General features: G+C 42.9%; 2 protein-coding genes across 2 annotated transcripts; one reads left to right on the top strand and one right to left on the bottom strand. All coding sequences in view use genetic code 11, as the record gives it.

Moving 5' to 3' along the window:
- Positions 1-8,671: 8,671 nt before the first annotated feature.
- On the top strand, positions 8,672-9,778 carry EGR_06868 (hypothetical protein; the record flags this gene model as incomplete). Its single annotated transcript, XM_024496117.1, has 5 exons — positions 8,672-8,721; positions 8,974-9,338; positions 9,374-9,448; positions 9,504-9,689; positions 9,765-9,778. 5 exons carry the CDS (start codon positions 8,672-8,674, stop codon positions 9,776-9,778), a joined length of 690 nt encoding a protein of 229 aa, XP_024349429.1.
- A 656-nt stretch (positions 9,779-10,434) lies between these two features.
- Positions 10,435-12,263, bottom strand: EGR_06867 (Cleavage and polyadenylation specificity factor subunit; the record flags this gene model as incomplete). The annotated part of the gene is made up of 4 exons (XM_024496116.1): positions 10,435-10,459; positions 11,320-11,600; positions 11,674-11,935; positions 12,187-12,263. 4 exons carry the CDS (start codon positions 12,261-12,263, stop codon positions 10,435-10,437), a joined length of 645 nt encoding a protein of 214 aa, XP_024349428.1.
- Between the last annotated feature and the right edge of the window lie 3,396 nt (positions 12,264-15,659).

Here is a 15,659-nt window from a genome sequence, read left to right as displayed (position 1 = left end):
CTCTCTCGCTCTCTCCTTTCCTCAATAATCTGTCGCATTCACGACTAGAATAACAAGGCCAAGGAGGCTGAATGTATTGATAGTCATGCATGAATATGTCATCCCGCATACCTCTGCATCATTGACGTTGTCGAAGTTGTCGTTTGTTTTTATTAATTCTTCTGGCATTTCTTAATCTTGAATTTCTCAATGTTACCCATTCATCTCTCCTCCCCTCTCCACCCTGCCATCTCATTGGCCGTCTTGTCATCGTGATTTTCTTGATATTGTTCGACGGTGATGAGCAGAAAAAAATCCTGCGTTTGTTTTTTTCTCTTCCACTCTTTAGCGCATTCCTGCTTTCCTCCAATTTCCACGATTAGTTCAGATGGTCTACACGTCAATTGGGTAGGTGGAGTTGAACGCAGGCTTGGTAGGGTAAGTGGGTGGGTGGATGGCAACCAGGGGAGACTGGGAAGAAGAGGGTCACGAACATTGGGCTCATTTTATGGCCAATAGGGGTAATCATGGGGGCCGAGTCGCCTCTTGGTCTTCGCTGATTTGAAGTTAGAATTCCAAGGTATCCATGAGGTCAAGAGCCCCGCCTCACACGATTTGCGCACCACCGTATTCCTCTCTGTCATTTATCAAGTGGCTGATACAGTGACGAAGGTCTCTGTCTAGTCGTAGCTACACACTATGTGGATTAGATTCCGTGAACAATGCACCGTAGAGGCGGGCAATCATGCAACACCAAAACACGGTACTTCATGAAGGTAATTGGTAGCTAAAGAAAGTAAAGGAGAGTTAGCCATCGCCTTTCGTGGAACTCCTAGTTAATACGACTAACCTCGGTCAGAGGGAGATTGACCGCCACGTCACAAATGGTTTAATGCCCAAAAGTGACATTAAGTTTGCCGTTTTCCGTCGCCGTTTAACTGCTCGTGCCAACTCGTGTAAGACGCCAGCTTGGCCAAGGAAATAAATGCGCCGTTTTTATGTGACTTTTGTGGTCAACATACCAGTCTCGTTAGCTCCGAGGTTTCGTGTACAGATTTTTAAAGATCATCACGGCTAGCAAGGCTTGAGCCACTGAAGGAATCAACAATGCAATTCACCAATCATCCAGTGCCAAGTACAAAATGTAAGTTCCATTGTCCATGATCAAAATCCTGAGTCCGTGGAATAGCTATGAGTGTTCCCAGCGTCATAAGTAGCATAATATTGGTCTGAAACGATCCTTCGCACCACTCTAAAAGTTCATGAAAGTGAATTTGATCAGTTTGAAGTTTCTTGTTTGTTGCGAACTTAGCAGTTCTCTTTGTTGTGATCTCCTGTGTGAAGCTGCATACCATAATGACGACAATCGGCAAAGCACATCGGCGAGCTGGATACACCCATTACAAGTTGATGTCACAAACGACTCCGAAAAATGGAGTTATCCACATCATCACCTTCAGTTATTTGTCATAAAAATGGAAGAATAAAGGGAATTTTTTGCAGTAAATCGTCCACTAAATGTACTGCAATGGTGGGAAAAATCGAGATTTTGATATCACACACTGAACGCTAAAAAAATATTACCACAAATCTCGCCAAACGAGTCATTTATGCGTCAATCCACACTATTTGGGGCGTGGAATAAACAAGTGTCTCCGATGACTTATGAATGCTGCGTAATGAGCCACCTTGACGTCTACAGTACCTAACCGGGTCACACATCCATTCTGCCGATAGCAATGATTGTTACAGGCATCGGGCAGTTTTAGCGCAGGACAAGAATACAGAAGGCTAGCGGAATGGAATTTATCAGTGGCATAAAACACGCGTTTCAACTTTATTCGGTGGCCAGGCAGAGGATGCAACAGCGATAATAAAATATTGCACTTTGGAAAGCACTGACATAAATGTTGCTAATGGCAACCTGCATGTCTGTTATTTGCATTGGAGAGTGCACAAAAATGTTAATTTAATAAGCAAAACAGGAATAATAACTATTCCAGACGTGAAGTTAAGTCGTTTACGTGTTACTAGGCTCAGAAAAATACTTTTTTTGATATGAGGGAAGGTTTACGCTTACCATTATGGAAAGAAAATGTGGAACAATGCCTACTGCCAAGGGAACAAAAGTGATAAGAACGGACCCTCGAACATGAAAATCCAAACAGTTGTCAAACTGTCGAAAAGAAACGACGAACGCAGTAGTGTGGATTGCTAATTTAAGGCTATGTTTATCAGTGACATTCGAAACTACGAATGGTCGAACATGATTGTGACATCTCCTCTCAATATCGACACGCTTCCACAAAAGATTGAATATGGACGACTAAATGAAAACGGACAAGTTGTGCACACGCAGAAGATAAAAGATTGGCCACCGCTAAAAAATAAATATCAAACGACAGAAAACCTTCCTACTTAAGTAAGCATTGGAACGAGTAAATCGGTGATGAGGGAGTGGCTTCGAAGCTAAGGAAATAAATGACGTCCCGTGAAGTGCAATACTCAAATAGGGGACGCTTGGATCGGTAATGACTTAAATTGAGATAAACGAGGCGTATGCTTACTTTTTCTGCCATTGTAATGATACGGTTAGCTATTTAAATTATTGCCGTGTTAATTATTTCATTTTTACATAGGAATACGGGACATGGAAAGACCACACTATTGAACAGAAGGCCAAAAAAAACCCGACATTCACAAAATAGCAGTAGCCCCAAGGAATGGAATTTCATAGACGCGGTAACACCATGCCGCCTATAAATATCATCGACTAAAAATTTAAACGACAGACGAGCGAATCTGAAGAAGCTGGACATTAGTCATCCAAAAATTTTCGGTAAGTTTTGAAATGATTTTATAATTTGGTGCTTGACATATAAAATGTTTTTCTCCTTTAAAATTATTGAAGATCATAATCACATAATCCTGTCAGCGATCTTTCTGGGCCAGTTTAGCCTGGAATGCCAAACATGCTTTAAAATTAAATGGTATTTTTTGCTAGGAAATGCTTAAACAAAATGAATTTGGTTGAGACTATGTGTTACAAGCCTATAATTGAATTGATATCAATTAGCTTGTTCCCTTGTAGGGAAGAAATACAGACAAGTAATGTTCAACTTCCTTTATCACTGAGGCACAAAAATTGATAGACTGCTGGGTGCAGAGCCGGAAACGCATGCTTTCTGGACAGGAGACTGGACCTACGTGGATGAAGAGCCTCCATTTTAGGTGGTTGCCACACTCTCCCCCTCATTTCTCTGTTGTCGTAGTCGGCACTCCCCTAGACCTCCCTTCCTGTCTGTCTGCAAGGCGTCTAGCGCATGCTTTCAAGTGGCGCAGTCTCACGTCTTAGGAAGAATGTCGTACTTTAGTGCAAATTTGCGCCACAGCTCGGCTGGTGAATTCTGAACACCTTCTTCCCTTCAAGGCAAAACTTGTCGCGGTGGAACCTGCTTTAGGAGGCATCCATAGACGCTGGCTGATGTTCAACAGCATGCCACTTTCATTGCATTGGCGTGGCTCAAAATGTCAAGTCGTCAAAAGTGAAGCATAAATTGCATAGTTTTAAGAGGAATTGGGAATTAATGTAAATTTAAATTATCATTAAGTTGTTACGCCGACAATATGATAGATGATAACGTTACCTTTAATCAACCAAGAAGGTGTCCATACATTTCTTGTTGCAAGCAGAATGTAATTTTGCTCTTGTTAACTCATGAGAGCATTAGTAGATTTCAATTATTAACAGTCTTGTTGTTCGTTTGAGTCTCTTTTAAAATAAACACCAAATAAAAGCATCATCTTTTCAACACGACACTAATTTACTTTGTGCCCGTCGATCAACTACTACACCAAAATCTGCAGCAGATTAGTTGTAGTAACTCCCTCAAATAAGGCAACTTTTGTCAGAATGCTGGTATAAACCGTTGGTCATTTAAATCGGATAAGAAAACAAAACAACACGCCTACTCTCTTCCTCCTCTCTTGAATGAATTACCCTGAGTCTTTCAAAGACTTTCCATGGCGCGTGAGACTGTCATTGAAGTAATTGTCAATAGACGCGTCGACCACCTTAATTGTTAGGCATTTCGAAAATTACAAATTTCGTGGACACCTTTGCATGTTATTTTAAATTAGGTCAATCTATTCGGTTGATCGTCTCTGTTGGCCTTTGAAGCCTCTGCACTACTTTAAATTCACCTTGATGATAAAGGTTGACCTTGATTCAGGAATTCGCACAACCCGCAACCTGCTGTCCAATCTCCGTGCCGACCGATGACATGTAAGAGCGCGTATACGGTCCTAACGTCGTTTGCTGATTGGTCCAACGAAGTATCACGTGATTAACCATGACCCTGTTGCTCTCATGTCACGTCAGCATATCTTAACGATGTACTGGAAATTACACAAGGATGTGGACCAACAACCTCACCCACAGGAAAAAAAATCAACTACTCGCCAGTAAATGGGAGATGTAGTTAGCCGACCAGTCTCTCCACCAACTGAGGTTGACCAGACGGTGGTCGGGCCGGATAAACCAGACGTTTCAATTGTCTGCCCAAGAGATGGGAACTTGGATATGCACAACTCTTCAATGATGTCGAAGCAATATTCCTTTTGACATACGCCGGAGTATGTTGTGCATCTCCCTCCTGCTTAGCTCTATCAGGATTAGGCGGTGGATGGAGACCCCCAAAACCAGGTGACACACCCCTAGTCTACATATTAATCTTTATGGGTGGTTTGGGATTCAAGACTGAAGATATTCCCTATGGCATGTACTGATTTTGTGATCGTGGAAATCTCAGGGACATTTGTCTACTACTTGTTAATGGCATTGTAGCAGACCTCAGCTTCCGGGCCCGTACAGATGCCGTGTTCGCGTTTCCGCTATTGACTACCACGAAGGTTAAGGAATACTCCAGCAAAGTATGAGCTTCTAATTATTGGTAGGTGATGAAACCGTGGGAATAATATGCCAGCAACTCGACATATTCTTTGCTATCTGAATCCAAAGACGATCTCTCTAAAAATAGTTGTTTCCCTCACCTCCAAAGGCGTTATTTTCCTTTCTGACTACTGGATGAGAGGGTAGCTGGCTGACGCGCTTAAAGACTGCGGAATGCCATTCCTGCTCTCAGGTTCAAATGCTCAAAGCGAAGAGCAAAATAGCCAAAAAAACAAAATAAACAGGGAAGTATGAAATAGACGAAGTAGTCACAAAGCTTGGTTACGTTTTAATGGCTCATGGAAGCGAAATAAAGTAGAAATGGTTTGATGTACTGGCAGTATCCGTTTAGTTTCGCCTATCGACACATTTAGGTCAAAACTAGCCAATCAGGCGAAAAGATGAAGGTGAGCGTATGATGATTGGCTAAAAGAGACCCACCAGACCCCTGGAAATCCTAATGCAATATGGCTCCATTATCAACCTAGAGAAGGGCTGACAGTCAAATAGTATTATAGAGCCGTAGGAATCCTGCAGCAGAGGGGACTTCGTTCCGTTTCACGGTCTCATCAATGTCAATGTCTGGAGATCCTCGTAGCTGAGGTAGACACCAGATCCACAGATTACACACATCGTCCGAAATTTGTATTTCATTTTAGCCATCCGTCACTCACTACCCATCCCACCTGTTAACTTTTCCCTCGCTTTCACTCTGTATGCGTTCGTGGAGGACTTCGTGCTAAAGGCAAAAAACTACAAATAAAGTCTGCCTGCTTGACAGAGCAGGGCTCGAATAATACGCAAGGAAAAGGCCACAAGCTGATGATTCAGCCGCAACAAAGGCCTATTTCTTACCCCCACCTGACAACGGAACACGCCAAACCTCCTACTGTTTCAAAATTGACGTGTGGGATGACCGCAGACTCCACCTTGCGATGATAGGATAGAGATATGTGGCATCTCACACTGTGATGATTAACGTCTGGCCTTGACAGTAGCCAACCCCATGATACCATGCGCCATAGAATGGACAGTTGGGATATGAGTGAGACAGAGAGGGAGGTGGGCTGCTGGGGTAAAGATGGTTTCCTTCCAGGAATAAAGCATCCTGTAGGCGAGGCATTCACTGCCGAGGCCTTCATTCCAGACGTGTATGAGTAAGCGAATGCGGTTAAGGTGGTTACGCACGGACCAGACGGCCAGCTAGTGGACACCGCCACAGTCTGAGTCAGTTGGTGGTGTTTGTCACGGTTGGCCACAGGGCCTGATTGACCCTGAATTGTTGGCGCGTTTAAAGTACATCTTAGCCAATCAGTAATAAGGGAGCAACAACGCAACCTTCTAGAATGTTCAGGAATTAGCCACAAAAGTAGAAGCCCTCTAGAAAGTGGAACGAAAACCTTCTTTCTGGTTTAAGAGGCATCTCCAGCCTCTGGAACGTTCAAACCTGGTATTTCAACCAGCTTCCATAAAACGCGAAAAAATGTCGTCCTCGTGAGTATGGTGGGTGGATGCGAACACTCCACCACTTCAAATTCTAAGTAAGGCCTTCGTTGAAACAACAAATCAGCTGTCAAATAACTAGTGACAACAGAGAAAGCGTCAAGATACCATGAAGTTGGGACATTTCAAGCCGTCTCTCAAGTGGTAACAAGCCACAGAAGTGGCCAGAGGAGCACCTTGCTAACACGGACGATTGAGGGATCTGAGTAGTCAAATGAATAAATAGAACAAGCCCTCATTTTTAAAGCTCCCGTGAGTAAGCACAAGGCAGTGACATTTCCGGTCAGAAAAAGACTTGAGAGGAGACTCCATTCGGCGATTGGGGTGTCTCCGAGCGTGGGTAGTGTAGGGATGTCGGAGTACACGGGTGGTCACCATTCTCACGTACTTCTACCCTTCTTGATGACTTTGTCCGTATGGTGCAGCGTCCCCGCGTTACATTCACCGAATGGTGAAGAAAACTCAATAAAGCTGCGAACTGCGTAAAATTCCAGAAGATTCGAGGTAGGGGCAGGCAGAGAGAGAATTTGCAAGGGTGGAAAACTTGCGCTCCTGTTTCGGTACATCTTGAGGTTTCCAGTAGTTTCCTCTTCGGAACTTACCAGAATTCAGGATTTCGGTTAGTCTGGTTCTCATTGATCAGCACATCTTGGAGACACTTTAAATGTGCTACTATCTCCTGGAAGGTAAGGACCATTAAAAAGACGTCAGAGTGTTGAACATTGTCGCGCCCCATCATATCTGTGCAGTGGACACGTACGTACACGCCGTAGTCTGAGGGTACCCAAGTGGTCAGCAGGAGCGGCTCCTATACTGGGGACCTCATCCTCACAGTTATAGGCTGTCAACTTGACAGATTCGTGATTACACACATAAGAGCGAACGTGACGAAACACAGAGAACCTTCTAGAACATCGGAAGAGGGAAAAAGTTTTGGAGCTTACCCATGGCATGTAGGTATTCAATTCCTAGCGTCAGTGATGCGTCTCGACGATTTTCTTCTATCCAGAAGTTTGCCCCCTTAGTGAACTGGAGAAAGGGAGGTTGATCCACTGCATTCGTACTGATCAAGATTGGATGATCCATTGCTACTGACTGACCAACAGTAGACATTCCCTAAGAAATTTCATGTCAAACAAATAAATTTCAGCTGCGCTTGTCTAACATTCTGTGAAGTTCATCGCGAACACGGCCAGAAAGAGGAAAAAGGTGCAATTGCCCGTGGATGAGGAGGTGCGTGCCAGAGAAGCGTGACAAGTATAGGGAGTAGAGCGTGTCACTTTTCAGCTAGCCAGTCAGTTAAACAACCAGACAATCACCGAGGGATTGAAAGTGCCTGGCTCATCTTCATGAGGCAAGTGAAGATGTGAAGAAGAATAGCTTGAGAGTTTTTGAGGTCTCTTTACAGAAGGTCGCATTCGCATTTCCTCCTTCCTGATTGGTTGATCACCACGTTAACTTCACTTTAAGGGTGCCAACGTGCCCGCTAACGCGAAGGTCAATCGGGGACCCGACTGAGAGGACTGAATGGCTCTGGTGCAGAATCAGATTCAGTATAAAGTGAAGACAGTCTCCAATTACCTGCCGTCAGACTCACGCACGCACGTTGCACCTCTGTGCCTCCTTACAGGCGTCAGGCAATGAAGACCCAGTCCACCACTTATCCGGTTATGAGCCTCGAGAATTGAGACCTCAGTTTATAACATTTGTCCTCGTCTTGGGAAAACTAGGATCTGCATTTTCTTATTCTATTTCTCAATCCTGAGGAGGTAAACATTCTTCACGGAACCGGATAAGAAATCGCAAAGTAGTTTTCGTGAACTTATTCAAGACATCGATTGCACTTTGTTCCGTGTTTCACAGAAAAACTTTTTCCTACCCAACAGGCGATTGAAGCAGATCTGTTATAATCACAGTCAGGTAAACAGATGCGTTTGAAGTACCAAAAAAGAGTAAACACTCTAATCAACACCTTAGTACGCCTTCTGTCTTCAGCGTCTAATTGAGAAATACCGTACCGCGGCTACCGTACCGAGATCCTAGTCGACTATAGATGGCAGACGTGAACATTCTTCAGCTTTCTTCTCCCATTTCTGAGTGATTTCCAAACGTCGAAGAACTGCCCTGAGATAATGTTATCAGTCACATTACAGCTGTCAAATCTTAGTTGAGAGTACACATTCCATTGTGATTTTTCAATCTTATCCCTTGGTGTTTTTTGGTAACCATATCAATGAAATGCGTCTAAGACGATCTACTGAATCACCTCTCAGTAGAATCAAACGCACGTAACCAAGTTATTGAACAGCTGCTTTGACAATAAGTACTTCTTTCCTTCCCTGTTTACAGCCAAAAAATTTAAACTTTTCAAGAAGTCCCTAACCTCCAATGAATTATCAATCAACGAGCAGCATTTGCTCTCAACCAGTCTGTGTCACGTAATCCAATGATTTGCGATCGCACCCCATTCGTCTGGTTTCACATACGGTCGCCTAGAGACGCAATCCACAGAGTTAATTTGATTCCATCTGATTCCTTAGGACTGCGCCTGAAAAACAAATTATGTCCGATGATTCCAGCACCGACCATTCTTCCGACGGCAGTGATGACAATGGCATCAGAAATGGCCTAATTTTCGAACCTGCCGAAATATGGTTTTCAGACTCCCAATCCGAGAGTCTCGAGTGGGAGGAACAACCAGACTTAACCGTATGCTTTGGAGAGAGTGATAATGATGATGACTGGGAAAGCTGGGGACAAGGGGAGGAACTATCTTGCATTCCCCTCCCCGACCAAACAGAAATTGCAGATTCTGCTGCCCAGAAGAAATTTAACACTGATAGACGAGGATACAAGAAGTTGCAAAGAGCCCCTTCCCTTGAATCTTACAGCCTCAAATCAGACGGTAGCGCTTTTCACCCTTATAGACTTGAATTATAGGTTCGTCCAAAGCAGAGGAACACCTTGAAGAACATTTTGACCACAATGACATACCACCTACACGACTTGAAAAGCGTAGGTCCTCCCTTCCACAAACCAAGAAAATATTCCTTACCATTCTGTGCTGCAGAATACCATGAAACGTCGTGCAGTCAACTGGGCAGGGTTGATGCTAACAGGGTTGCAGGTAACCGCCGTTCGCGCAGCACCTACTTCTCGCCACCAGTTCCGCATCGCCCCTTTACGTGCACAATTTGTGGCATGGCGTTCGAGTGTTACCTTGACCTCCGCTATCATTTGTTGACCTGCCATCCCGGTGAGTTTCTGAATTCACTTCCCACGATAGCCATTGAATAACGCCTTCACTTTCTCCATCTCTCTCCTTCTTTAGATAACCCATTTTAAACCTGATTTTATGGACCCTGATCCCAACGGAACCTATTTAAATCGCATAATCATAAACTGTAATCGTATTGGAATAAACATACTACTGCCTGGAATTCAGCAGTGAGTGCCAAGGATTGGGAAGGGTAGTGCAGATCCCATTGAAGAATGTAGGAAATTCTTGGAAGCTATGACATAGTTGGCCACTTCACAGCTGTAATTTGACATGACTTGGTCTGGTGGCAAACAGGTTGGTTCTTTCAAACCACTACAATCCCTACAGTAATCAACCAATCAAACGAAGGGATGAGGCAGGTTACGTAGGGACTTGCTTGCAAAAGGGCTGCAGGAGTCCACCATGACGTGCTGCATCCATAAGCCCTATGAACACACCTGTGCAGAGGGGAGATTTGACTAGACCAGACTTTCCGCCTATCCATCACCATAACAACATGTACTAATCCTCCTACCTATTGATGGCCCCGTCAGGTGCTAAAGCCCTTTATCTTTTTTGAATAACTTTACCCTTCAAGGCTGCTAAGGTGGAAAAACAAAGTCAGTGGAACGAATACACACTTTATAACGGTTTGCCCTGCATCAAAGTGGTCCTAAATTCCAAAAGACCATAGACAAAAAAGTGGAACCCCAAATACGCTCAGTCGGAATTGAGGGCGTTCTTAATCGTTGTAAACAAAGTTGAATCTAAAAGTTGAAACAAAAACGGATTGTAAAGAATTGGAGAGAGCGCCAGCGGAACCTCATTGATGAGGGGACGCGACTCAAATAGATACAACGAAGTTTCGATGCCTCAAACACTAAATATCATGTATTGCATTCCTCTAACAATAACAGCAAAATTTTCGGGAAGGCTGGGAAAAAAACGTTCATTAGACGAAAGGCCAATCAAGTCTGACATTAGGAAGTGAAAGACTAAACTAACAAAGAGGTGAAAATTTAGATAACTGAAACCCGCTCATTCATGAAATTAGTCAATTGTGGCAGAGCTTTCTATTGTGAGGGAATTTAGCAACCCACCCAACTCCAAAAAGACATCGGAGAAACGAAGCCGTCTCTTCCAAATGATGGTACTTATTAATCCCAAATTGAAGATAAGGCAGAAAATGGCAGAGCGACCATCGCCGAGTTCACCGTGGGGAATTTAGATAACAGTAGGACACAAAATTCGAGATGTCTTATTAATCTAACTTGAAACTACCAAGCCGATCAACTCAACCACTACAACCGGAAAAATAAAAAGGCAATTACATTCATACCAGGAGTATTCTGCACACATGTTTCACAGCTTTAAATCCAAAGACCCTAAAGAATAATTTTGTGCAATCAATTGTACAATGAAAAACAACACCTCGCACATTTGTGTCATCAGTCTCAGGTAAGAATATCGGGTCAAATGTGCGAAGCATGTAAGTTCCATCATTAAACAAAGAAAGCGAATAAGCTCGATAGTTAACAGGTCAATCCAAATATTCAGAAGAGCTTTCATGCGAAAAAAGCAGACACTTAATCCCCAAAGTTACTAAATAAGCGTCAAGACAAATTACCGACTAAGAACTTGCGGAAGAGATGAGATAATGGGTCCGTAAGCGCGAGAGTTATCGAAGAGTTCAAACAGCGGTGCCGCCACCAATTTGTAGTTCGATGGCACTGCAAAGAGTGTCTTTTCGGGCAGCTGAATCAGGTAGAGACGCGTGTGCTCCTTGGGCTTCGTCACGTGAGCAGGGATGTAGGGATAGCGCGGAGGCTCAAAATTCGGTCGCCACCAATTACCAATACACTCCTCTGGAGTCCATTCCACTGGCACTCCATCTGTCCTCCCCAACATCTGCAATTGAAGGAGACACATCTAGAGGCGTTTACAACACACAAACATCACCTTAACAAAGCTCCTCACTCACATCCGAGAGTAATCTCTTTAGACCCTCCATTTCTTCCTCGCCAGGGTGCAGTTCACCACCAGGAAGCTTGAAAAACGTCCCAAGCTGGAGGAGAAGTACGTGAGGAAGGTTGTGCTCATGGACCAAAAGAACACCCTCTACAGAATGCCTCATTCCATACTTCTCAAAATCCTCTTGGAGGCGTTGAAATCGTGCCGGCACGCTGCGATCACGCTCATAATTGGGCTCTTTTGTCCCAAAACTGTAGCTTTTCAGAGGATATCTAGACGTTCAAGGCCAGGTGAGTAGATTATCGAGTGGAAGGCTAACATGGGCAGATAAAGGGATAGAGGTGTACATTCGGGGAACTAAAGACAAGTATAAATCATTGGTGAACCAATGATTGAAACGAAATCTATTTTTCTAACTGGTACAATATGTTTCCGGAGTAGAGACAAAATGCACGGCGATCCCTCAAGATACAACTTGTCCTAGAACAGTACACAAACAGGAGCATATCGTTAAGGAACGTACAAAGTTATTGTCTTAGAAGCAGGTGCGGGATGCAAAAATTTTTCGGCTGTTCCACGAGGCCAACCTGTTAAGTGCATTTCGTAATCTTAGGAGCGACTTTGTACGACCCGCGTTGGCCGACACCTTTGCGAACAAATACAAACTACACCTGTCAGCTTATTAATCTTCAGATAGGGCATTTACACGATATTTCCAATTTTTGTTATATTCTATAAAATAATATTCTGTTGCCTAAGTTGCGGAGAAAAATGGTGGAAAAACAAAATTTCAATTGCACTACAACCAGGTCAACATAATTAACTTTAGTCCTAGCTTACTCCGCCATCTACAAACAAGACAAAGTTAGTTTAAAATATGGTTAATATTTGTTATTAAGCCAGTTTTATTGCTTTTACCGGCCCTACACTATAAAGCCCATAAACGGTGCAGTCCTAATGAAATCTTTACATTTTTACCCACTCTTAAAGGGATGTATAGTTCTCTGTTTGTCCTTGTATACTGACTGTAAAAGACTTCAGCTAAACATAAACTTTTTTGTTAGTGGGTGCAATTTCCTCGATACTGTTTTAACCTCAGCCACCTAGCGCGCACAACATTCAAGTCAGGCTTTTTCCTCTCAAAATAATTACCATACATAGGATCGATCACAGCTGATTAGATTCTGTCCTTTAAAAAATCTGTATTTTACAGTTATTCTCCTTATTTCATTAAATGAGCTTAAAGTAATCAATGCAGTATGTAAATGGACCTTTCCAAAATACGTTTGACACATCTCTGAGGCTACAATTCCCTTTTTACATGAGAAACCTTTAACCCGAAACGATACATCAAAGCATACATTAAAACCCAAGCTCAGTGCCGATTTTGGCAGTCATGCCTAGCATCGCCCCAACGCCTTTCGTATGAATGCTGATATTGAGTTGGAATTCTTTACTAAATATAGCTTCTATTGAAAGAAAATGATTTATTTAAAAAATAGGTTAATATTTTGCACCTCTCTCTTTATTAGTACAAGATGGTTGAATCCTGCACACTAACAGATTGATTTACCTGTCAATTGAAAGAAGAAGGCCTTGCACCGGCCATAATCATTCCACCAAAGTTTTTGAGTGGGTAGAACCACCATCCTAAATTAGGAGGTCTACCTGGTCAACAGACAATAAATTCTGCCCCAGCGCCAGAGATATGAGCAAAGAAACTTCTCTTCCTTTCTCGAAAAGGTACCAACTTCCGATTCTGTCACGCACGCGATCACGTGGCAATTTGTCACGTACCCTACATCGTTTCTGTCATCAAAAAGTGCATTAGAAGGATTTCTCACAGGACAATCTTTAAGACACTAGGAGGTATGATGTACTGCGTTGCCACGAGGGAGTAAAAAGGAGGCTTTCAGATCGCCGATTCCTCAGTCTAAGTGGTCCTGTATCCCGTCAAGGGGGCATATATTTACCGGATCTTTGCAGCCCGAGTTAACTTCCAGTGGCCAAATTGTATTCATTTAGAACATATGGCCCTTTCAGACCGTTGGATCTACAGCAGCAGGCCACATCTCACTGTAATTGGTCCACACAGACAGGCAGACTTACAACCAGCCACGGCACATCGTCATGCATTCTGCAGCTTCTACAAATGGTAACAGGGCATCGCAGTGGACCACCTCGAAGGTTGCACAAAATCCTTTGGCTGCGTATTTCTAACTTTGTTTATCACTATGGATGACGTTTTCTGCCTTTGTAGCACATGCGGCTTCGCGCTTAGTGGTTTCAAAGCTCTAATTTCCTGACCATTTGAGGTTACTTTGGGAGGCCAAGTGTTTCTGCAAAATGTGGGAGACCGACCCATTCGGGAGTAATTTTTGCTGCGAGCTCCACATCACTTTCGTTAAGGTCCGTCCGTCTGTAAAACTTCTCGTAGTTAAAGAGGCTATCTTTTCTTTTACATGCAAAGACCATAAAAGATGGAGAAGAGCCCTCGCATTTGCTGATGATTAAACCTGTACACTGTATTTCACCAAGTTCTTAAAGAAACCGGTCTATTTAAAATCTATTCTTGCTCCACTTATTCCCGCCGTGTAGTGCTCAGGTGCGAAAGAGTCGGTGGAATTTCAGACGCTTATACACAGCCTTTTCCCCCTCTAATGACTTCATTTAGTGTAGGGTGAGGCAGATTCGTCACCTTTTTCGCCCATGTGGTACCCAAGTCATGGAAACAGCATGGGAGCAGCTTTACTACTAAGAAGTGGATGGTTTGTAAAATGGATCACCTTACTAACATCACCACCAGTTAATAGCTGGTAGGTGTTTAAATGGGCAATATTACAAACTAACACATCAACTTTATTGTTTACGACAACCGAAGTGTTTGCGACCTATTCTGATACAGTCGGTTTCACCAAACCAATGTTAAGCCTACGTCATAAGATCGTGAAGTGGAAACTCAGCAAATAACATTGGAATTCATATGTAAGTGGTACTAGATGGGAGACCGAAAGAAGCTCAGTCTTCGAGAGGGCGGAATTTAGAATTATCTGTATGACAAATATACTTAAATAGCCATTTTGCGGAGAAAAAAAGTTAAGATGTACAGAGGTTTTTCCTGCTTATTTAGCCATCGTGTCGCCTGCTTACGCAAATTCGCGGTCACCGCATCACATGACGTGTGATTCTCGGCCCAACAACTGCTGATGCAAGTGTCACACTCATCAGCATAAAACCTAATTGACACTTTGTACCCTATCTCCACACAACAAATCCCACCCTGTACTTTGGAAATTTGATCAGCACGTAGCAGACTGCAAGGTGGCTTAAACTCATCAAGTTAATCGGGAATAACTAAGACAAGAAAAGAAAGGGGGAAGGTGAAGGATAAAATAAGTTGACACAGTTAATTTATAGTCCGCTTTCCTTCCCATTTTAATAATTATGACCATTTAAAACTAAACAGCTAAAGGCATTTTTATAATTTTTCAGTGATCTAGTAAAGACGGGCTAATGAAACGGAGATGAGCGTTCAAGAACTGCATGCCTCTTAGCAGCTTAAAGAGTAGACATTTTTAATGAAGTCACGTAAAGTGTTAATACAATTGAAATCATATTTTAAAATATCACAGCATTTGGACGTCAAGAAGTAGTAAATCTTTGCTTGAAAGCTGCGAACTAACTAACTGGCCGTGGAACTAGCACCCAGTTGAAAGCCGAACAGTCAATTCAACTGACCTTAAACGTGGTTTAAAACAGAAGAGTTTTGATAGCATTAAAAAAAAAACAGAAAAACGAAGCAAATAAAGGGGAATTATGCAGTTTTCCCTGATTATTCTTCTGCAGGGCCAGCCACTAATTCTCCTTGGCGGATTAGTGACCCCAATCATGAGGGAATTAGTCAACTGATTATTTGCTTAAAGGCATTAACAAGTCGCTAAGGCCATGCAACTGATAAAATGCTAATTAAGAATTCAGACATTGTTGTTTACATGA

This window comes from Echinococcus granulosus, assembly GCF_000524195.1.
Source record: "Echinococcus granulosus chromosome Unknown EG_S00065, whole genome shotgun sequence".
Taxonomy (NCBI): Eukaryota; Metazoa; Platyhelminthes; class Cestoda; order Cyclophyllidea; family Taeniidae; genus Echinococcus; species Echinococcus granulosus.
Note: the sequence above shows the minus strand (reverse complement) of the source record. Positions and strands in the feature narration are given on the sequence as shown.